At 58.1% G+C, this 23,826-nt stretch overlaps 1 protein-coding gene across 4 annotated transcripts in view; it reads right to left on the bottom strand.

Annotated features, from left to right (window-relative positions):
* Positions 1-23,826, bottom strand: part of AGO2 (argonaute RISC catalytic component 2) — a 95,872-nt gene that overhangs the window by 12,925 nt on the left and 59,121 nt on the right. For 3 of the 4 annotated variants that reach the window (XM_044244891.1, XM_044244888.1, XM_044244889.1), the window contains exons 3-13: positions 18,516-18,636; positions 11,504-11,685; positions 9,303-9,439; positions 8,464-8,598; positions 7,622-7,709; positions 6,790-6,937; positions 6,020-6,139; positions 5,770-5,892; positions 3,074-3,207; positions 1,510-1,694; positions 323-482 (exon numbers count right to left, since the gene is read on the bottom strand). In XM_044244891.1, coding sequence (XP_044100826.1) covers positions 323-482; positions 1,510-1,694; positions 3,074-3,207; positions 5,770-5,892; positions 6,020-6,139; positions 6,790-6,937; positions 7,622-7,709; positions 8,464-8,598; positions 9,303-9,439; positions 11,504-11,685; positions 18,516-18,636 — 1,533 coding nt within the window. Of the gene's footprint in view, positions 1-322; positions 483-1,509; positions 1,695-3,073; positions 3,208-5,769; positions 5,893-6,019; positions 6,140-6,789; positions 6,938-7,621; positions 7,710-8,463; positions 8,599-9,302; positions 9,440-11,503; positions 11,686-18,515; positions 18,637-23,344; positions 23,512-23,826 lie in introns of those variants that run through there. The other variant, XM_044244890.1, reaches the window with a different exon arrangement.

Here is a 23,826-nt window from a genome sequence, read left to right as displayed (position 1 = left end):
GACGTGTGTCGCTCTGCTGAGGCTCGTGTCCTAGACGTTCCAGGTGAGCTCGGGTTCTGACCCGCTCACTCCTTTCATAGCATGGCTGCCCCGTCCCACGCCCCACGTCCCAGGACCCCTGAGCCCTTCCTGCTCTCACCTCACTCCAAGACCCTCATATGCCCCTCATTCCCCAGACCCGGGGCGGCACTGCCCAGGTCTGCCGGGACTGTCCAGGACGGTGCTTGGTGCCGGGGATCTGAAGGCGCCCACCCGTGCGCCACACCCCCGTCCCTCCGGGAACTGTGCTGCCCACCGCCGCACGTGGCAAAGCTGGCCTTACCTCCCCTGGGGCAGGAGGATGTTGTTCACGCCCCCCAATTTGACATTGATCTTCAAGCAGAGGTTGGACAAGGTCTGGGGCGTGGTCCTCTGCACATTCTTCATCTGCACGCACTGCGTGGCCATCCCCAGCACCGTGTCTCCCACGCGCTTGACCTCGGCTGCGGAGCACGAAGGAGACCCATGTTGGCAGCTCTCACTGGCCTCTCCTCCTCTGGTCACCCTGACAGCCCCCCCACCCCAAGACTGCGACGGTCGGCGTGGAAGCACAGCCACGGCAGCCCCGTGGGCGGCTGCGCTGCTGGAAGGGGCGACTGGCAGGCCGGGGGAAGTCAGGCCCCGGGGCTCGAGTCTGGGCTCTGGCAGGGCTGAGCAGCCTTTCACGGACTTGCAGGGCCACGTGGGCAGAGCCAGGCCGGCCCGGAGGACACGGCACTCCTGGCTAGGACTGCTGCCTTCGATCACGGTGCTCAGGGTTATAAGCAAATCCTGAGTCATTAAAATAAAGACACTGGCATCCTCGACCTCCATAACACACGCACACCCGACGTCAAAGAGAGATCGAGCCTCCCCCCGCCCCCTTTCTGGATTCTTCATGAAGCGACTGTCAGCTGCTCCCGTGCACCCTGCGGAACACGGCCCTTCGGGATGGAAACACCGGTGGTGTCCTCCTCGCTCTTTGGAGATGGTGCTCACAGAGGAGATGTGTGGGTTTTACATATCTGATTCTGTCCCCATCTAGTTGGGGACCTGGCTGGGGACACTACCTGAGCCTCACGGTCCCCAGCCCCACCACCTGTCCTGGAGTCACCTGTCTGCACCCCCACTGCCCTGGGGCCTCCTGGATAGGGGGGCTGGGACCTTGAACCTGCCAGGCCTGGGACATCACCGTAGGCGCTTGCTAAGTGTCAGCTAAATGGACCCACGACTGCTGTTCCCACCACTTCCAGCGAGCTCTGAGGCGGGCATGGAGACGGTGGTCCCTGTGATCCCTGTGTGGGCACCGAGTGGGCATGACAAGCTAACTATAGGTGCCGGCCTCCAGGGAAGGTGGCCTCGGCGCGGATGTGGGAGCGATGGGCCACGCATGAACACTCCCTGGTGTGGCACACCCAGGCTCAGGCTGCGCCCAGCCCCCAGGGTCATGAAGGCAGGGGCCACAGGGACCATGAGAGCAGGGGGGCCTACCGTACACGGGGGTCTTGCCCGGCAGGATGACCACCACCAGCTGCAGGCCAGCGTACGTGTTCTTCAGATGCCTGAACATGGGCTCCACGCTATCTGCCCCCTGGGCATATTTGCAGAAGCACGGCTGGCCCTGGATGGGCATTCCGGCGTCCCTCGAGATCTTTCTGAGCTGCTCCGTGAAGGACCTGAAGGAGAAGGGTCAGTAGATGTGAATGCACGGCAAGTGCCCCAGGCTCCACACCAGCCAGAGGCCCCAAGGAAGGGCCCGGCTTCAACGGCCCAACCCCAAACCCTGTATGTTGACGTCCGCGTCCAAGTTTAAGACCTGGACGAAACCAGGACAACGCATCAACTCAAGGAGAAGGTGTGTGCACACACAGCAGCTCCTGGGAAGCCACTCGCAGGTGTGGGACAGTGCTGTCCTTTCCCAGCAGGGGCCGCCCATGCAGCAGGCCTGACCAGCGTCCAGGTGCTGGTATAAGAACCCAGGGCTCTGGAAACACCAGATACCGCCATGGGCAGGACAACTGTGAACGCACCGTCCCCCTGGACGTGCCCCCATTGATCTTAGGTGTACAACTTGGACTTGGAGGACACTGCTGTGGGAAAGAATGGAACCAACCACAGCGAGAGGGACACCAGCAGCTGCCGCCAGCGGGCCTGGAGAAGTCACGGTGAGGGGAGGGGCTCAGACTCATCAACAGCTTCTATTTTAAACTTTGGAATAAAAATAACATCGCCTTCTACAGTGTGGTGTGGACGCTCGGCCCAGGGGGGCCAGGGTTTGGCCTCCTGGACTTCAGGGCTCTTAGCCGTGTGCTCACGTACACCGCGGGGGCGTTCACACCGGGCCGTCAAGCACAGAGGAGCGGAGGCCAGAACACGGCGGAGAGGCACCTGGGTTCACACTCAACGGACTTGTTTCCTAGTCTGCTCTGTGCTTCCCTCTCGCTCCGCTGGCCACATGCAGGACAGCCAGCTTCTTGGCCCTGGACTCCGCGCTCGGGACCGTCCGAGCCGGCCTCTGCTAAAATGCGCAGCAGCTACGTGCGCGCCTCGGGCGTGGGTTCCCTCCCACTTCCGAGACAGGCGGGAAGCTCAAGCTTTCTTTCCGCCGTTAGGTCTGTTTGGCACGGAAGTGTGAGTGGCGAAGCTTCACGTTCATGGTGCTACTTTCAAAGGGCCCAACACCTGGACCAAGTAGGGACAATTTTTTTTCCAAGTTTTTTTTTTAATGGTTTATTTTCCCGAGTTACTTGACTTCACTGAATGTAATTTTCTCTTTTGCATCTAATTTTTAAGTTTATCCATTTACTGCTTTGTTTCTTACATAATCTGTGCTACTTCTTCACACTCCCTCCACCAGTAAGTCTGAGAAGGAACAGCAGCCTTGAGGCAGCTCCCACGTCCTGGGCAAGTGTCCTCTGCCAGGGAAAGGCTGAGGACCAAACCCAGCCATCACCACCAGGCCCGCTGCCCGGCCCCCAGCGGCCCTGGCCCCCAGCGGCCCCGCCCCCAGCGGCCCCGCCCAGGCCAGGTGCGCCCCCCACCCAAGCGGCCTTACTTAAGGTGGACTTCCGTGCACTGGCGCTGGGGGGCGAAGCACGCGATGGCCCACACCTTGATCTCAATGCCTGTGTGGAACTGCTTGTTCCGCATGTCCCACACGCCCTGGACAGGGGTGGCGATCGCTTTATTCTGCAAATGGCAAGAAGTTTAGAGTGAGGAGAAATGGGACACACATGCCTCTGACCTTGGACTGTGTTACTTTCCCGATTGTCCACTGGCCCCCTGGTCCAATGGTGCTCCCGAAGCTGAGAACTAAGCCTCTGTGTGGTCTCCCGTCTCTGACCTGCCCTGCAGAGCATGTGGGCCAGAATGTCTGCGGGACGGATGGACGGACAGATGAAGAGCTGGACGGGAGATGGGGCTGGAAGGATGGAGGGATGGAGGGATGAACGGGGTGGAGAGACGAGGGATGAAGGAGGGTTGGGTGAACAGAGGGGACACGGAGGGCGGACGGAGGGAAGGGCAGACGGAAGATGGACGGACTGATGAAGGGAGGGGTGGCTACAGGCCACAGGGAGCAGAGAGGCCCAGAGTGCCACCAAAGTTCACGGGCAGCCCCGAGGAATGGAAGGGACGCGGGATGCCGCACGAGGGCTTCCTGGCTCAGGACGTGCTCTCGCTTACTCCACCTGTCATCACGCCAGCAGCCAAGGAGGGGAAGGAAGTGCAGGTGCCAGGGAGCAGGTGGGCTGGGGAGGACCCCTCCGCTCCTCGTGCCATGCCTACCCGGTTTAAGGAATGGAAGCTACTCCGACTTGTAGAGACAGAGCGAGGGATGTACCCACTGGAGCTTGTCCTCTGTCACCCAGAAAGGACCAGGCCTCGGCACTGCCATCAGAGGAACCTCTTGTCTTTCCTGTATTTTTATAACTATGTCCCCACTGCACTAGAGAGAGGCTTCTGTAAGAGATGGCCTGCCACGGGTCTGGTACTCCAGACTCCACACGCACACGTGTGAGCACACATGGCTTCAGCAGACACGGGCTCTCGTGACACACACGAGTGTCAGCCTCAGCCCTGCTGACGTGTGGACAGTCCTGTGTGCTGTAGGGCGTCAGCGGTGCTTGTCATTGGAGGCCAGCCTCCAGACATGGCTAAATGTTCCCTGGGGGGCTTTTAACGTTTTGCTCTGACAACGGACGAGTAGGGTAGGTGAAGAAGAATGTGTGTCCTCACTGAGATGTTTCAGAGATCTGCAAAAATGTGTTCGTTTAGAAGCAGGATAAACTTTCAATCCTACAATTCTAACAGTTTTGCAAGATTAGTTTATAAGAGCTACTTTGTTTTCCAAACTACTCCTGCATTTACTAAGAGTCAAAAAGTCAGACAGAAGCAGGGGCCGTGAAAAAAAACAAAAACAAAAACACTGGATTTGTGATTTGGGTTGACCACCCACAGGCCACAAAATCCTCTGTTCCTAGCCATCTCTCCACTGACCAGGGCAGACCCCTCTGAGGGCTTTAAGAAGGGCTCAAAGGGGCCGTGTTCTGCACGGCGTCCGCATCTGCACGCAGCAGACGCACAAGAGAGCTGAGAAAGCCGGGAAGCCTTGCTCGGAGGCCGTCCTCAGAGGATAGGGACCCCCACACAGAGAACCATCCGAAGCCCAAACAAGCCACGCGTCAGAGACACGGAACCATCTCCAAGACCTCTGTGGGCTCTACGAGAAAGTTTCAAGTAAAAAGAAGCATACTTAATGTTATTGTTTGCACTGAAAGGGATGAAAACACATACGAATTGTCCCTGGGCAGCTCACGAAGGACAGAGCGAACACAGTGGCTTCCTGGGAGAGCCCGAGAGACCTGGGGAGACCGTCTTCTCCTGTAATGCCTTGTTCTGCTGTGCTGCTCGGTAGGCAGGCTCCACACTAATGTGGGAGTCAAAGCCATGACCCTGGGATCAAGACCTGCAGGCTCTTCCCGCTGAGCTGGCCAAGTGCCACCTCCCTTTAACTGTTTTACCCTTTGAACTTCGGAACATTCTAAAAAGCAGAACTTGTGTTTTATAATAAGAAAGGGAAAAACCCCACAAACAAAACCAGGCCTTGCTACAGGTCCCGAGGACTAGGGTGACAGGCAGGGCACAGCTCGCGGGTGAGTGAGGCCAAGGCCCCGGGACCCACCGTCCGCCCCATAGAGCTGCGCTCCGCATCTGGAGGCCTGGCCCGCCCGAGTGCACGAACCCTTCCCACGAGCTCCGCAGGGCTCAACAGACAGGACTGCGTTACGATGTGCTGATGAGGCCGGGCATCACACGGGCAAAAACAAAAACTTGAATGACTAACAACTGTTTGTCACCAAATACCTCCAACACCAAAGTCAAAAAACAAAACAAAACAAATAAAAAAAACCCACCCAAGAAAAAGCAGAAGTTTCTAGAAAATAATTCGCCAGTGCAGAGTGTCCAAAGAACAATGCTCTCCAGATTTTAATGGGATAATAAAAGTCACCTTTTGAAAAGACAAAGGGTAATTCTGAAAATCTTCAGAAAGGGCAGAGCAGCTCAGTCTTCCTGAGGCCCCATAACAAGTGCCGGCTTGGACGAGTGCGGCAAGAACTCCTGACCCCTGCCCGGACTACACCTCTGGCAACAGCGCTGCCCCATGGGGGTCCAAAGCTGCTGCTCCCCCACCACCGGCAGACACAGCGCGCGTGCACCCACGCACATCTCCCAGCCCCGCCCTCCACCTACCCTGCCCCCGTAGAGGATGGAGGGCGGCTGGAGGACCCGTCCGGTCACGTCTGTCATCTCGTCCTTGACCATGATTCCAAATTCACGAACATACGGATCTGTATTAAAACTTGCACTTCGCATCTTGAGAAGGAAGAAAGAAGTAAGCTGTCTCTATCCCAAACATCAGGGGCTCCCCTCCCCCGCACCACATAGCACAGTCCCCATGGTGTCCCCACCCCCAGGCAGGCCGCAGCAGCCCGACTCTCACCAGCTTGCTGATCTCTTCCTGACGATCCGGTGCTGACCGGGCAGTCGCTCTGATCATGGTTGAGGTCTGATTGTCGGTCAGTTTTTTGATACATCTCTGTCCCGCCACTATGTTACAGACCTACGAAGAAGGGACAGACACGGCGCTGGCCCGGTGCTGGGGACGGGCTGGGGTCTGCGGCTGAGCGTGGCACCCTGGCTCGGCCTGGAACACGTCCATCTCTTAGCCACACATGGCGCCACGCAGACACCGCGGCGGCTGACCCGGCAATCCTCCAGGACCAGGGGCTGCTCGGGGGCCCGCGGTCAGCAGCAGAGCGCCTCCTGGGGGAGCCTGGCCGCCGCACCGTGCGCTGGGAACCTCATGACGTGAGAGCAGGAAGCTGCGCGCTGACGGGGAGGAGGCTGGGCTTCCGCACCGGAGCCCAGGAAGACCGACCGGACACCGGGGTAACTGGACGAGTCCAGAGAACTTAAGACACTAACAGAAAGAGTTAAAATTTGGGTCAGTTTTAGCATTTAGTCTTCCCCCGGGCCAGGACTTTTCCAAGTGAAGAAAACGGCAGCTTTTCTGAAAACCTTCCAGCCTGAGCAAGGGGCCTGCTGGGCACAACGGGCGCGTCCTCTATCGGCCCAGGAACCCCGTGGGAATGTCCTCACCATGTCCTCACCGTGTCATTCATGGGGAGGCAGGCGCAAGGGGCGTCCCTGGCTGGAGGTCCCCGGCTCTCCTGCCAGCCCCAGGGCAGGGGGACAGGAGATGGGACTTGCCTCGAGAGGAAGGTAGGTGTGTTTCTGCTCCTGTCCGACTTGTAAACATGGAAGGTGCGGGTAACGCAGGACCAGCTTGTGCCTGTCCTTGAAGTACTGAGCCACCGTGCACTCCACCGTCTGCCCGCTCTCCTGCTGCAGCGGGAACCTAGGGAAGCCAGGAAGGGGCTCAGGCAGCGGACCCCGCGGGAGGCGGCTCCCCCAGTCTGCTTGCCGAGGGCTGAAGAAGGGGGATGAGGGTCTGGGGCGGGGCACACGTCCCGAGCACCTTCCAGGGGTCAAAACCAATCACGCCCTTTAGACGTGTAGTTCTTAAACTTTCATATTATCTCTGGAGTTGGGAAATAAAAAATACTTCCACACCTATAACATGTGATAATCACAGATCACAGAGCTCTACAGAACGCGTGAGGCACCGAGAACAGACGAGGGCCCCAGAATGGCCTGCGCACATCCCAGCCAACTTCGGACCGGAGCTCACGGCACGAGACAGACGGCCCAGCACTGGCCAGGCCGGGGCGGGGGGAGCCCCCCGATCCCTGCTCCTGCCCAGCACCGAGGATTAGAAAACAAACCAAAGGACCCTCTCTCGCCTGCAGAGCTCAGGAGGGAAAATCCACAGGGAGCCGCCACCCCGTCCCGTCCCGCCCCGCGCAGAGCAACTGCGTGACTTGGGTTTCCTCAGGTGCCGTCCAGCTCCACTGAGCCGAACATGCAGTTCCAAAATTCTGAACTAGAATGAAATGAGCCTTTCCAGAAGGGCCCCTGCTCTGGAGTCTGCACACCAGAGCGACCATGAGAGCTGATCTGCGGGGAAGGGAAGGCCGTTTACGTTTGGTGGCTGGCGGGCCGGCGGGTCACGTTGCAGACACGGTACTTCCTCTTCATCTGCCCACAGTGCGTTATCTCCACCTTTAGACCTGGGGACACAGAGCAGCCGGGCCTCAGGGTCAAGACCCACCCCAGGCTGGAGCAACCCCCCACAAGCACCAGCTGTCCTGGGAGCCACGCCCACAGACCCAAGGAGGGGAGGTGGTCTGGGGCAGCTGCTTGACTACACTGGCCCCAAGGGGAGGACCCCTGCGCGGGGCCCATCGCACCCCAGGGCCACCTTCTGCCCCAGAAATGCCAAGGCCAGCGGCTCGCCACTGTTCTTAAAGATAAAAGTCACTACGTTGGCTCGGAGAGACTTTGTGCTTTCTCCAGGATTATTTTTAGCAACGGGTACTTCTGACAGCCTTTCGAAAGCCCTCTGAGGACAGGTGTGGAGGGGTGTGGGTGACAGGTGCCAGCCGGCCAGAGGGGCCTGAGCTGGGCCACCATACCCGGGCTGTGTCTCCCCGAGGGGTGAGCTGGTGGGTGGGGACAGATGCTGCCGGGGATGTGAGGCCGCAGGACAACAAGGCACGGAAGTGTGCGCTACGGGCTCTCTGGTCCAGGAGTCCAGGGACGTGAAGGCCACCAGTCACCGACCTGCGCCTCTCGCCTCTGCGGAGAGCCGTTTACTGAGAACATCACTGTTCCCGAGCTGTGACATGGCTTGGCTCATGGGAATGATGAATTGTGGGAATTCATCGGACGGCTGACCGTGCTCAGCGCCTCCTCCCTACCAGGAGCTCAGGAAGGGCAGCGAGGGGGGAGAGTCAGGGCCACACGTGCGAGACAGGGACCCACCTTTGATTTCTTTGGTAAACTTGACCCTTTGGGAATCTGTCAGAGGTTTCTGTTGTTCTTCAATACTTTTAAAATCCAAAACTTCACAAACAAACTCGATTACCGGCTGTGCCTTATAAAACGCAGTTGCTGAGACTGTCGTTGGGAACAAAAGAAAAGCAAAGGGTGAGGTGAGGTGTGTCCCCAGCAGGCCGGCCGCCTGGCCTCTGCTCCCCGCCATCCCCGGGGTCCACCTCGCGGCCTTGTGGGTGGGACAGCGCGAGCAGGAGCCGCCCCATACTCCTTCGGCCCGGGACCCAAAGATAAAGCTGCCCTCTGAGAGTCAAAAGCCTTAAGATGAAACTCCGCCAGACCCCAAGAGCCACCACCGGGGACCGTCTGAGGTTTCCCGTTCCTGACGTGATGCAGCCCTGAGACTCCCGAGAGGGCAGCGCACCCCGAACCCGGAGGAGACCAGCCGGGAGGCATCAGAGCAGGCCGGCCCCCAGCCAGCTACCCGGCGCTCCCGCCCCCCAGGCAGCAGCATGAAAAGGTGAGACAGAGGGCGGGCCGGGCGCGGGGAAGCCCTGCCTGCTGGACACGGGCAGCGGGATCTGGGAGTGAGTCAGGGACGCTGGCCCGTCTCGGCACCCAGAGCCTCCGTCTCTGGAGTGGGCCCTGCAGGCGGCTCTGAGGTTCACGTCTCACAAGCAGGAGAGGAAGGCCGCGTGTGACACGGCATCCGCAGCTCGGACGGAGGCCACGTTTGGAAACGGCCACACAGGCGTTTCCCCGGATCTCAGCCCCTCGGCAACGCTCCAACCCCATCCGCTGACGACAAAGACAGGGGCTTTGCTTACCATCAATATTTAACATCATTTTCCAAAGAGAAGGTCGGACGGACTGATGGAAGCCAAACCACACTTCCCGGCCCCCGCCAAGGGGGTTGGAGCAGCCCTCGGACGCCGTGAAGAAGGAGCGGCCCACAGGGGTATACCTGAAACAAGAGCCCTCGTGGGGTCAGACAGGACAGGCGGACGCCGAGTCCGCTCGTCGTGACAGACAGCAGGCCCGCGCACAGGCACCCACGGTTCTGCCAGTTTCCTCCGAACCGAACCAGGTCCCCGAGTGGCGTGTGGCAGGTGTCCGTGGCGGACCCTGAGGAACACTGCTGGAGGCACAGCCTCGGAGAGCCAGGGCCTCAGTGGCTTCCTCCCTCGAGTGGGTCTCCCGCTCCTCCCCCGTGGCATCGAACGCCAGGCACAGGCTCTGGCCGCGCAGGCCCCAGGGCACACGGTGTGTCCCTGGCTCTGGCTCGTGCTTCTGAGCCTCCCCTGCTCATCGACTAGGGCTTCTCTGCACACAGCACGTCACGTCTTTCTCGGGCAGTGCACTGCAGGGACAGCTGGAAGGAGCGTCCACCCGAGGTGGCCGGACTGAAGCAGCCCCGGGCCCAGGGAGCCTGGCTGCACTGTCCAGGACCGTGTTGGAAGATGACACCCAGCATCTAGTGGCCGCTGTGGCCAGCATCTAGTCCCCGCTCCACGCATCCTCTCTGCAGGGCAGGGGCTCAATGTGTGTGTGTGGGGGGGTGAGGGGTGCGGCCTCCCAGGCGGGACGGCGAGGTGGACATGTGGGAAGACCCGCAGGCCTTCCAGGGCCCCGCTGCCCCCAGGGCACAGAGAGCAGGAGGCCCCGTGCATGAGGCAGACGCCTTAGTGCTGCAGCGCCAGTGATGCCTGGACCCCGGGACGCGCCTTACAGAGGATCCAAAAGGAAGATGCGTCTTTTGGGGCTCGTGTTATCCACCCCGGGCTGCACTATCCACCAGACTGTGAAGACGGTCCTTTCTCTCTCCTCCTTTCTCTTCCTTACACGTTATTCCTACCACTTTTTCTATTATTTCTCCAAAATGAACGGAGATGTTCCTCCTGATTCTAAAAGTAACACGGTAATTAATTCAAAACTCAGAAAACAAAAATCACAGTGATTTCTGCCACTTGTTTGAAGAACGCATTCAACACTGTGAACTGCCTTTCCAGATTTTTTTTTATCCCCACCCACCTGCCTTCCTGCCGAAAGAAGCTCCGAGCAGAAAGAGACTGTATCCTGGGGGCCGGGGGAAGGTCCCTGCACGAGGGACACCTGCCAGCTATCTGGTCCCCCCCACCCAAGTCTGGAGACCAAGAACCCCAGGGTCCCTTTAAAATCCAACAAGACATCCCAGACCACCTTCTCTCACTACGAAAGAACAAAGGGAGCTCCACCCCCCCCTCAAATCTTAGAGCTTTGTCGCTCTAAGGTCAGCATGGACTCGTGTCTCTGGTCGTTGGTTCATTCAAATGGTTCCCAAAGCCCTGGCGGGTGCCCCACACAAAAAACGAGCAGGTGGTCCCAGGTCAGAACCCCAAGGTCTGCGCGTGGCCAAGTGGCCTGGCTTCCTTGAGGCTGTGACACGGGGACTAGTGCAGCCCTGCCACGGGGTCGAGCACGAGCCCTCCAAGCGTCCATGCACCCTCTGTCCCGGGAAGCCCAAGTGCAGCCGACTGTGGGAGAAGAGCCGCCCCGTGGAATAAGCCAGCAGTCCGAAGCACCGTGTCGCTCACAGTCCCTGCCTCCGCGCGGTGGGCACACTGCCAGGTGGGGCACTGGGATCAGCCTACTAGTCCCAGTCCTACGCGTGGGCGCCACGGACACACCACGCTCACGGTATCGGCAAGGGAAGGAGCACAAGTGAGCACAAGGACGGGCAGGCAGGCCAATGGTGAGCACTCTGGTGAGTTCTTTTTTTTCCCCTCAAAGTAATCTCTGCCCAACGTGGGGCTCCAACTCACAGCCCTGAGATCAGGAGTCACATGCTCTACTGACTGAGCTGGCGAGGGGCCCCTGGTGATTTTTATATTAAAAGTGTTTCATGTTAGTACCGCAATGATCTTCATCACAGAAACCCGGAACTACCACCACCCCGACTCCCAAATCCCAGTCATCCCTGCACAGGACCTCGCCCCCTTCTGGTCACGCTCCGGGCCGGAGGCAGACGCTCTGCTTCCTTGGTCCTCACCTCATGGACGGCAAATGCCTCATGACCACATCCAGGGCCTGGATCGTCTCAAAGGGGACGCTGGGCAGCCGCCCCGAAAGTGCATCGTGTAACGCCTGTAGGCTCACGCAGGACACCCACTTGATGGACACCTTGAAGATGCGGTCCTTCCCTTCTCCGGGCAGCGTGACCTCCAGCTCCACCTGCCGGGACGGGCAGAGCACGCGTTACTCACGCAGCTTCTGGAACATGGCTGGGCTGGGGAATTCAGCCCGTCCTTTACCCCACCAGGCTCACATGGGCGCTGTGGCTGATGCGGGGCCAGGGACCGCAGCCTGGCCCTGCACACAGAGGCAGCCCAGAGCGAGGCAGCGAGAGGCGTGCCCTGAGGCGGCACCACCAGTGTGGGGCGCCGCAGACCGGGCAGGGGTTGGGGCGTTGCTTCCTGGTGGAACTGAAGGTGCCGCAGTGGGTCTGGGGGTTCCCATTTTCTGGGTCCCTTAAGAGTCCACAAGCTCAGTTCGCAGTGAAGAGATCAGGAACCAAACCCCTTCTCAGAACAGACGTGTGGTAAAGCCAACCGCCCAACACTAACACCCGCGACTCCAGATGGGTCTGCGCCCGCCTACGGCGAAGCCTCCGCGTTCCTCTAACCAAACAGGGTCACAACGAAATGTGGGAACATCGGTCTCTGAACAGGGAATGCGGGTGGCAGGGACCCGTGCCGGGCTCTTCCCCGCCAATGTTCCCGGTGCTGTTCTCCGAGACCAGCTGATCCCAAGGGCACCAGCACCTCCAGGAACAAAATATGTGGAGAAAAACAGCTTCAACTACGAGACCCATCAAATTCCCCTGGGAAGAAATTAAAACGCTCGGCCAAGCCTCAGAACGCTTGCCACAACGGTGCTCAACGGTCTCCCCCAGCTCTGTCCGAAGACTGTGCTGTGGTAGCGGAAACAGTCTCTTCTGGTGCCTCCCAGGACGCCAGCCACTGCCCCAATGCGGCCGCTGAGCACTTGAAACGTGGACAGTGTGGCCGAGGGACTGAGTTTCCAGCTTGTTAACTTTTCCTGAATCCACACTGACACGGTCACGTGTGGCCAGCGACTGGCATCCTGACAGAGGTCGGGAGCCTGCCCCAGTGACCCACTCCCTGAAGCAGACAGCCTCCGCCCGGCTGTGAAGCACCCCTCGCTTCACACCCCTCACCCCCCTCACCCCACCCCTGCCCGGCTCCTCGAGCGCCCGGACCCACCTCTGCTCCATCACTCCCGCTCCCGCATCTCACTGGCCGGTCATCGGAGCACGTCCCCAACATACGGCCAACACAGACCCCACCCGGGGATCAAACATTCTGAATCCTGAAACTAGTATTTATGGCACGTCTAATTTGACAGGTCACGGATTCTATCTACTTTATCCTTAAACATCCAAAGATCCCAGTAGAGGAGACATGATTCACCACTTCTTATACACTAATATACAGAGGCTCAAACTGAAGGTCCAACCCGCTCCCCATGCTACCAGGGCCTGTCACCCTTGGGGGCAGCACGACACAGATGCGTCTCCCCGGGCCCCCCAAGCCCGCAAGTCCCGGAAGGAAGAGGGTCCACCCCACCGCCTGCCTGCAATGCCCTACCCCTGCGGGGGCCGCGCAAACTCCAAACTCTGGCCTAGGAGCTCCATCCAGGGGAAGGGTGGGGGCCGCACCAGGCCGCCCGACAGGCTGCAGGCCACTCCCCGCTCCCAAGGAGCGCCTCCCCTCACGCACTCACAACAGTCAGAGTCACTAGAACCGAGAGTCGCAAGCCAATCCCGTGCACTGAAGTCACCTGCATGCCCGTGTCCCGGAGGACACCCGCCCAGCAGCGCTCGGAGTGCTGCCACGCCTGCAGCCACTCCCCAGCCGTGGCCCACAGCCCAGCGCGGGGACAGCCGAGACAGAGAAGAGACGCCTGCGGGCCCACGGACCTCAGGACAGAGCAGCGAGTGGCTGCACCAAGCCACAGAAAGACAGTGTGGCAGGGACCCTTCCAGAAGGAAATGATAGAGGTTACGGCTGCTAAAACCGAAGACTAGGACCACGATGAGCTGTCACCTCACGCGTGTCCCAATGGCCGGAATCCAAACGGTACAAATAGAAAGTGTTGGCGAGGACGCGGAGAAACGGGCCATGCTGGGCACTGCTGGCAGGAACGCAGCCGCCGCGGGACACAGCATGGAGGGTCCTCAAAGAGTGGACGGCAGGAGTTCCCGCGTGATGCGACCCGGCAACGCCACTACGGGAGACGCGCCCGGGAAAACGGAAACACGGACCGGAAGAAACACGGGTGTCCCTGCACGGGCCACAGCGTTCTCTCCAACAGCCACGCGGGAGGGCAGCACGGGCACCGGCCGACGCAGGGCGCGGGCTGCGTGTGACCGACAGGGCTCGGTCGTCACGGAGCAGGGCGGCTTGCCCTCTGCGACACCGCGGGCGGGCCCCAGAGCACATCATGCCAAGTGAAACAGACAAACACCACATGATTTCATTTATATCTGGAATTTAAAAAACAAAACGAACAAACAGAAAAACAGGAAGACTTTTGTAAATCCCGAGAACAAACCAGTGGTCATGGGAGGGGAGGGGTGGGGGGCGGGGCAAAACGAATGAGGGGAGGACGGGGTGCACGCGTCCGGGCAGCGAAGTCTGTCCGGGGGGCGCCCGGCACAGCCCCGGGAGTGCGGTCAGTCCCGTTCAGGACGCTGTGCGGCGACCACGATCGTCACGGGGAGCATTTCGTAACGCACGCAGCTGTCCAAGTGCTTTGTCGTACACCTGAAACCACGGTCACGGGCGTGTCCACCACACTGCCGCCGAAAACGGCAGTCTGAGCCTGCCCAGCGCCCCTCCACTCCGCTCCTGCAGGACTGCGACCGGCAGCTACCACGGGAAGAGCCACGCCGGGGCTCAGCGGGGGGAGAGCCTGTCCTTAAGGAGAGGAGAATCTGGCCTCAAGCACAAATGAGGTTTTTAGGAAGTAATGAGGCCTTCAGATAAACAAACCCAACTTTTCTTTGCAAGAAAGGCACCGCCATACCATTTTGCCATGTCAATTAAGAAAATGTGAAAAAAAGTTAAAAAGCAGTAATTACACGAGGTGATGAACATGTTAATTACAACTTAATTGTGGTGATCATTCCACAACGTACAGACATATCGCATCATCCCAGACTTTAAATACAAGCAGTTTCATCTGCCGATTATACTTCCATAAAGCTGGGGAGAGGCCTCTATGACCCAGCGGGGGCGGGGCAGGTGGCCGTATGTTCCTTCAGCAAAAGACACTTCGACCATGTTGCAGTGGGTTCCAGCCCGGCCTCCTCTTGGCCCCACACGAGGCAGAACGAGGTCCAGGCCCCGTGAGTCTCTGCTGGGCTCGGTGCCTCAAGAGGCTGGCCAGCAGGCCTATGTGACAGCTTCCGGGACAGAGACGGCTTCACAGGACAGGGCAGCGTTGGCCTCCAGCTGTGATTCAAGCCTGAGGACATCCTCTTTCGGTCTGGGCCGCCAGCCGGCAGAGTCCGTCCACGCACCAGGATACTTCAATTTCTGAACAAGTCGCAGCTCTCGGACCCAAAGACACAGCAGCCCAAGGCCACTGGCTGGAGGTGGGGGGACGCAGGGGCTCCTGGCTCTGGGACCTTCCAGGGCCTGCTGGGGCAGGTGGCTCCGTCGGGCTCCCTGGCTGCACCCTGGCCTGGAGAAGGGGGAGCCTGCTGTGAAATTCAACCTCTCCAGATAGACCAAAGCCACACTCTCCAAGTCGCTGGGCCAACAGAGTCCGAGCTGCCCTGGGGAGAGACCCCTGCTGGCCCCACGCCCCACAAGAAGCAACAGAGAAAAACTGGATGGAGGAAGCAAGCGTGCTCTCGTCTACAGCGTGACTGTCGTGAGGCCGGGCCCCGTGAACTCACTGACACCTGTTCCGGGAAAAGAGGCAGCCCAGGCAGAGCCCTGGGGCTGGCCGCCTCCCACGGAGCCTGCGTGGCCACCCTGCGGGCCATGCAGGTCCCATTGTGGGTGAGCTGTGTGCAGGGAGCTGATACGGAAGGCCCTCTGTGACCACCAGTGGCCAGTCTCCTCAGAAAGCCACCTGTCCCTCCCAATCACTTTGGACAAAATCGCAGTCCTTCCTCATTCATCTTCGAGGGGTGTGGGGACTCGGTCACCCTCCCCAGGGGGACCACAGGGACAGCAAGGGGCTACTCCACCAGCTGTTAGCTGCACCTGCTCAGCACCTCAGACCCAGGCCAGCTGGCTTCTCGGTGCGGGGACAGGCACCATGGCTTGACAGGAGGGACCCCCAGCCCTGAGAAGCACAACAGCCCCAAAGAGCAGAAGGGCTGACCCTTCACCCGGACGCTGCCCAAGGAAGGGACCTGCCGGATGGCTCCCCGCCTCCACGGGCTCTGCCCTCAACCCTCCTGAGCCTCGGAGCCAGCGCAGAAACCCCAGCACCTGCTCAGGTCAGCAGGCTTGCGCTCACCGCCCCCGCCGGATGTGGGGCCCAGCGCGGAGCAGGTGGGAGCACAAGCCATGCGTCCTGCGCACGTGTGTCCTTCCTTCCCGGCGGGGAGCTGTGCTCCTGGCCTGGCGTGTCACTGCCTTCTAGGAAGCAGACACTCCTGCTTTCCCTGAATAAACAGAGGGCGACGGGAGCCACCAGAAGCTGAAGACCCGGAGAGGGGCCTAAGGCCAGACCCGGTGATGGGAATGAATGACACAGATTCTGATCTCGCAAATCACGCTGTTACTGCGAAGTGGGCCTGGGAGTTAACCCCAAAGTGGATCAACTCTGACAACTTCCTCAGTCTCGGCTTCTCACTTGTGAGGGGCTGCCCTGGCCGCGGCACCGGCCCCCCACAAGGGCTGGAGTTACGGAGCGTGGGCGACTGAGCCCGGGGAAGGCTGCATTACAGGCGCTGCCGTTGCCAGTAAGGGCCACGGGCCATGCCTTGTGCGCAGACCTGGACGGGGCCCCCGCAGCCCCCTCTGGCTGCCCACAGACGCAGGCGAAGGTGCAGTAAAGGGTTATCTCTGACTACAGAAGTGCTCACTGCACAAAGAAAAACACTTTACAAAAAAAAAAAAAAAAAAAGAGTAAAAGAAAACAACAAGAGACAATTTGCTACAAGAGTGAGTACGTGGAGCCGGAAAAGGGCCACGTCGTATCCACGCTCACACAGAAGAGATTAACGTCCAGGTATCCCAGCAGTTGGGCAGAAACTGAAAAATGACACGCAGCAGTGGCCTGGGGCAGGGTCTCCCTGCTCATGGCTGAACCCACAGGAGAGAGCGTGGAGGACGCGCCCCGACCTCTCAGACCGCCAACCACATACCCGTCTCTGCTGGGTGTGTCGTCCTTGTGACTTGACACCCTGACGGCTCAAAGTTCGATCCGGGACCAGCCATAAGGGCATCACGCAAGGCTGCTTCTTAGAAATGCAGACTCCCATTCCCCCCGGCTGGGCATCAGGGCCACAGGCAGCTCATCACTAGGGGAGATCCTGCTCCCGGCGGGGCTCGTAGAGTCCTCACAGGAACCCCGGGAGGCGGATGCTGTGTACATCTCTCTTTCATAGACACAGCACTCAGGGCTTTAAGATGTCTCAGCCCAGGTCCCACCCCTGGGACAGGGCAACGCGAGGCCCGATTCACCCCAGAGCCTGGTCCACCTCTGCAGCAACACGTTTTAAATCCGAACGCTGTAGGGCTCCCCCACCCCTTCTGAAGGAGAAATGTTGCTATGCCCCGCCTAGTGTCTAATTATAAATGTGTACAGATAAACTGTGAATAAACTCCTTCTGCTTTTTTTCTTATGCGACTTTAAACAAAAACAAATGTGCAAATTAAAAACTTCACAATCAATACATTCCAAACGCACCAGCAGGTTTCTTCACAAGGCACAATCCCAACTCCACGGACAGGCAAAGGGTCCCAGGACGCCCTCGAATTCAGAATGTCAGTGTTGGCCAGCCCTGCCATGCCCACTTTTATCTCGGGGTCCCCCTGAGACCAGCTGGCAAGGAGTCCTTATCACCGCGCAGCCTCCCCCTGCCGTTACGTACTTCTCGGGTATCAGAGCACGGCCAAGTCCAAGTGGCACTGCCGGGCGCCAAAACCCCCCACTCTCCCGGCAAGTCAGACGTGCGCAAGGAGCTGAGTCACATCAAGATTAACAAAAAAACAGAAAAGCAAAACCATGTAATGCCCATGGGGAACCCGCAACTTGCTGGCCAGCAGCTTGCGTCTCTAAGCGCCGAGCTGCCCTCCCTCCCAGGGACGCGGGGGCTGGAGCCGCTAACTGGGCGGGTCGTTCTCAAAGGCAATCTCGTCTTTACCGCTCTCGCTGGGAGCAGTAAGTCGTCAGGTTGTTTCTCTGCTGTGCTGTTTCTAGAGTCTGCGTGAAGCTCGTGTCTGACCTGAGCTTTACTCTTCTTCTATTAATAACCACGACCCGTTACCATCCCAGACCAGCCCAGTTGTTGGAAGACGTGCCAGGAAGCGACAACTTCTAGGCAGAAATCGTATGACTCTTCAAGTAAAGCCGTGACAACAAAGACAATCAGAAAAGGTGACATTTTCATGCAAGCAGGGTCTGTGGTGATTAATGATCCGTGATTATCAGGCAGGAGAACACTGGCTGCCACTGGGTCCCACCGCAGCCGTCACACACATCCTGGCCCCACAAACGTGCTGTCCACGGGTCTCTACAGTCCCGCCATGCGACCTGGGCCCCGGTCCGAGGGCGCGCGCCTGCGTGTGCGGGCTGTTGCGTGCAGCTCCGCAAAGCCCTTGGCTCCTGCCTCTGCACCTGGCCAAGCCCCCGACCCAGGAGAGCACAACACAGGGAAGGACGTTTCTCCAGGTCTCAGGGTGAAACACCAGAACCGGCCACCCCTTCCTCCCAGGTGACTGAGCAGGTGACAACACGTTTGAATTCTACTTCACTGCACATCGTCTGACCCAAACTCACGCCCATAAACGTACCTTATCCCTCCCGATCGGAAGGGGCATTGCTGTGTACAGATTCTTTCTTCCATCAAACACTGGTTTCCGATCCCCGAAGATCTGTGTTTTAAAGTGCTGGACCATATGTTCCACTATCTCCCTGAAACAGGACAGAATTCAGGCAAAATGTCAATAAGATCAGAGAAACGCGCGCAAGGACGACGGTCCTCTAGCGCCGGTCTGTGAGCGACTTGGTAAGACCTGTGGCTCCTTCCAGCGCGACGACTCTCAACACTGTCCTGTGCGGACCCCGGTGGGCGGACGCGCCCTTGGCCACTCGGACACGGGAGCGCGTCCCACGCCCGGCGCCTGCCACAGGACACACGCGCCCTCAACTTCCTGGGGGTCCCGTTCCCCAAGCTGGGGGTCCGGACACCACGTGCTCTGCGGGTGACTTGCAGGACACTCTCCAGGACCTCCCGCGAGAGCGGACCCCACCCCTCCCCAGTCGACGCGGGGGGGCTGGCTTGGCCGTGCTCTTGCTCTGTCTCTGCAAAGTCCAAAGACACCCCGTGCCGTGTTCCCGAGGTCTGTGTGACTGGCTTGGCCTTCGGTGCTCCTGGAATCGGCTGTAAGCATGCACCCTGGGTGCCACTACCCTTTCGGTCTGGGCCCCAGAACAAACACCCTAACCTCGCCTTAAAGCCGGCGGCAGCCTGACCCAAGAGGACGGTCATGACCTGCATGGCCATGAGCACGAAACAGGGTCTTTGTTGCGACGGGACTCAGATGCCGGTGCCGCGCGTTCCCCGGGCTTCATAGTGGCAGAATCCCGCGAACACACAGGAACCCCTCTGTTGCGGGGCTCTGGAAGCACTGACCTGTGGGCCCCCCTTCCCACTGTGCCTCGCCGTCCACAGCAGAAAGACGCGCAGAAACACACCGAATGGCCAGAGACAGCTCAGATGTCCTGCCGGCTCATTCTCAGGGGAGAGCGACGCCCCACCCCAGGCTTCCTCCCAAAGCGCCCCATTCAGCACCCTCTGTAGGCATTTCAGGGTGATTCTGAGGCCTTCTGCTTTAACTCCCCAAATACCTGACTCTTCTTTCACACAAAGCCTCATACAATAGACAGGAAAGGCCGTGATACCGGCCTGGGATGGGCTCCACATCTGAGTCGCCGTCAGCAGCTCGTGGGATGTGGGAACGAGGGCGACTGCGGCAGCCGGATGAGGGAGGAAGAGGAGGACATCCAAGACCCTGCCCTCAGGGAGAGGGGGTCTGAACTCGCCTAGTTCTAAGGATCTTTCTCTGGGACAGGGCTTTGGTCATCTCTCAGGAAGCAAGAATTCATTCCATTCCTTTGCCAGAATATGAGGACAGCTGGCCTACGAAGGCTTTCCTTATTCAGACCAGCTTTTGCCCAGCTGACCTTCAACCGTGCTAGTCCTGGCAGCTCAGTCTCCAGGGATCTGGCCAACCCTGCCCCAACACCAGGCCCCTAAGTGATCCCTGGGGCAAAAAGAGCCTTTGGGCATCTTCTCTGACGGTTCCACCAAGAACGCACCAGGCCTCTGACTCCTATGGGAGACGATAGTGTGTCCTTGCCGGCCCGGCCCTGTAGCCACCGTGCAGTCTCTCTCCGCATCTCCACATACTGCTCTGGGCCATCATCAGAGAGCGGTGGTTTCCAGACCACCACTCTCCAAGCGTTGAAGACCCCCTCTTCTCGGTCAAGGAGTCCCTGTCCACTCAATTCCAGACAGCCGTATGGACAGTTCCACGCACACCTGAAGAGCAAGCCGTCTGACTGACTCAAGTGTATCCTGGGCAGAAGACAGAGGACCACGGGCTCATGTCACCAATGGACACGGATGGAGAAACGAAGTGCAGGTGACCGGGGCGGGGCGCCGACCCTCCCCACAACCCGCACGGGCAGCGCGGCCCTCCCCGACGTACCTGCGCACGGCGGCTACCGACCGACCGCGGATCGAGGCCGGTCAGCACGCATTTCGTATACTGTCTATACTGTAGGCTGTATTCTTACAATAAAGTGAGCCAGAGAGAAGAAAATGTCATTAAGAAAATCATGAGGAAAAGAAAATACGATTACTTTCAGTACCGCATTTATTGAAAAAACAAAAACAAAAACAAAATCCCACATGTAAGTGGACATGTGCAGTTCAAGCCATGCTGTCCAGGGTCCACTGTATTAACAAGCTGAGTCCAGCGACTTGTGAAAAATGACACGAGTCCATTCAGGAATGAAAGGTCGGACCCAATGAGACAAAAGTAACCAACACAAACCGTATGACACACGTCACATAAAAATCTACAGCTGCAACATGTCTGGAAGAAAACCCAGGAGAAAAAAATCTCTAATGACCCTGGGGACAGACAGAGATTTCTTAGAATACAAACAGTATGAACTGCGAGAAAATAAAAAAGAAAATAAAAATAAATTCAAAAACGTCATCAAAATTAAAACTTTCACTCTTTAAAAGCTACAGTTACAAAAAAGACAAGACAAGACATCAGGAGTAAATATTCGAGAAACACACACAGGTGTCTGACAGAGGACACGCACGCACAGTGTGTTTTAAAAATTCTCGTAACTCAGTAAGACAAACAAGCGAACCTTAAACAGTGGGCAAGGCCAAGAACAGACACATTGAAAAAGCTGCTACGGAAATGGCCAGTAAGTGCACGGAAAGACGTTCCTCCTTGGGCAAGAGGAAAACACTCACACCCGCGGGGTCCACCGCGACAGACCACCCAGACCGGCCGGGTGAAGGCCAGCCTGCTCCACGGATCCGCCCGGGGCTGCTGTGAGCCGTGCAACAGCCCAGCCACTCTGGGGGGGGAAGCTGGCCGCTTCTCAGAAAGGTCAGTGTCCATTCACCATGCCACCTCGTAACCCAGCAGTCACAGAAGAGAAGGGAAGACACACAACTATGTCAATGCTCGAATGCAAACGTGTGTCACAGTCCCACACTGGAACCCGCTCATATGTCCGTCAGTTGGTGGAGAGACGAATCAGGGCCCAAGGTTACGACGGGACCTCGTGGGCACTGCCAGTGCCAACATGCCGGCTGCGGACTGGAAATATGCCGGGAAGGAGAATGAGACCAAACGGCACTACCGCAAGATTACGTTTGTAGGAGACTCTCTCGAAGGCACGTCCCTGGTCGCCTCCAGACAAGGGATGGGGAACTCGCTGAAAGGGGCAGGGAGGAGTTCTGGGGGAGTCAGAACGTCCCACACCTCGATCAAGGTGGCTGTTCCACGGGTATGCACTTTTTTTTTTTTTTTTAAGATTTTATTTATTTATTTGACAGAGAGAGATCGCAAGTAGGCAGAAGCAGGCGGGGGTGGGGGGGGAAGCAGGTTCCCCGCTGAGCAGAGAGCCCAATGCGGGGTCCCAGAGACCATGACCTGAGCCGAAGGCAGAGGCTTTAACCCAATGAGCCACCCAGGTGTGCCATAGGCACAGGTTTTTAAAGCTCACTAACTCAAAACTAAAAAGGGATGCGTTTTGTTGTATATAAATGTATCTCAATAAATTTATGTTTTAAAAATCAAAATGTAGGGGCACCTGGGTGGCTCAGTGGGTTAAGCCACTGCCTTCGGCTCAGGTCATGATCTCAGGGTCCTGGGATCGAGTCCCGCATCGGGCTCTCTGCTCAGCAGGGAGCCTGCTTCCTTCTCTCTCTGCCTGCCTCTCTGCCTACTTGTGATCTCTCTCTGTCAAATAAATAAAAATAAAATATTAAAAAAAATCAAAACGTAAAAAGGTTTTTAATTATGATTACCTCAAAGATGTAGGAAAAGCATGACTAAAATTCAACACACGTTCACTATTTTTTTTTTTTTTAAGTTAGCAAACTAGGAACAGATGAGAATGCCCTTCATCTGGTGGAGCATTCCAAGATTCACATCCAAAGCTGGGCCACAGACCACAGGCACCACAGAAGGGTAAGAACGGAGAAGGACTGTAAAGAGGAAAACCCCTTACTGGTGGACCTTAGTGCTATGCTTGTTGAAAACCCAGACAAACCTGCAGGCAGGTGCAGAGTCCCTGCCTTTCTATCTGTGGAACTGCAGGACCCCGCACACCGTGGACATCCATGAACACACATAAACGCACGCACACGCTTGCCCCCAGTACCGAGTCTCTGTTCATTCACTCACTCACTCACTCATTCATCTGTTTGCACTCTTGGGCAGATGGTGGGGCAGGGGAGGAGCTCGTGGGCACGGCTGATCATTCCTGAAACCCAGGAAGCCCAGTCTCATGCTGCAGGGCCGTGAGGGAAGGGACAAGGATCCAGTATTCGCAGCCCTCGGTTGAAGCCCGAGCCACGTGAATCTTTGGTCTCTACGAATGCTTGCTACCCTATATTGAATCCAACACCTGGCACGCCAGCGCCACTTACGTACCGAACAGTGGGCTCTTCTGTGGCCGGAGTCACACCCTGTGCGCTCCGAACTGCCAGCGCCTGGCCGAGTGTGGCGCACAGCCGGGGCTCAGTAAATATTTGGGTAAAGAAGGAAGCTGTTCAGCCATTGCGGGAGTGAGTCATCCTGACATGCTACCAAGGAGCCCTGTGTGGGGGACCAGTCGTCCAGAACCTTGGTCACCACACAGACGAGAGAAGACCCCAATTATCCCCCGTTCTGCTCCCTCCCACACCTCAGTGGCTGACTCTGACGGCAGGGAAGGGGCTGTCACCTTGTACGATCTGGGCAAAACATCCACAGGGACGGTACCACTTCATTTCGAGGACAGGACGCCCACTCACTGTAAAACACCAAGTCCCTTCCCTCATTAACACGGACCAGCTCCCTCTGGCTTGCCGGTGACTCACCTTCCTTCCTTCCTGCTTCTCGGTCTCTCTCTGTGTTCTAACAGCGGGAAACAGAGGAGCATACAACTTGCCGGGTCAGGACCACCTTCTCAGCTCTCCTCCCTCTTGGGGAGCTTTGTGCTATCCCTCAATGAACTTGGCTTTGCTTCCCACAAAAACAAAAACAAAAACAAAAACAAAAACAAAAACAAAATGAAACAAGCAAGAAACCAAAAAACACTAACAAAACAAAAAACAACTTGCCATTTCCATCCTTGTTACACGCATGGCTCGGCAGCACGAGGGATGTTCACGCTGCTGTGCAACCGTCACCGCGGTCCATCTCCACGACTGTCTGATGCCTCAGGGGTAGGTCTGCCCCCATTAAACACGAGTCCCAGGGACCCGACTTGACTAGCTAGCTGCTCCTTGGCAACGGCTGGAACACTTCTCAGCGGAGCCACCTGGGGATGTGCGACTTGGGTCCCCGTGTTCAAGCCCGC

The sequence above is a fragment of the Neovison vison genome, chromosome 4 (assembly GCF_020171115.1).
Source record: "Neovison vison isolate M4711 chromosome 4, ASM_NN_V1, whole genome shotgun sequence".
NCBI lineage: Eukaryota > Metazoa > Chordata > Mammalia > Carnivora > Mustelidae > Neogale > Neogale vison.
This window is presented reverse-complemented; position numbering and strand designations above follow the sequence as displayed.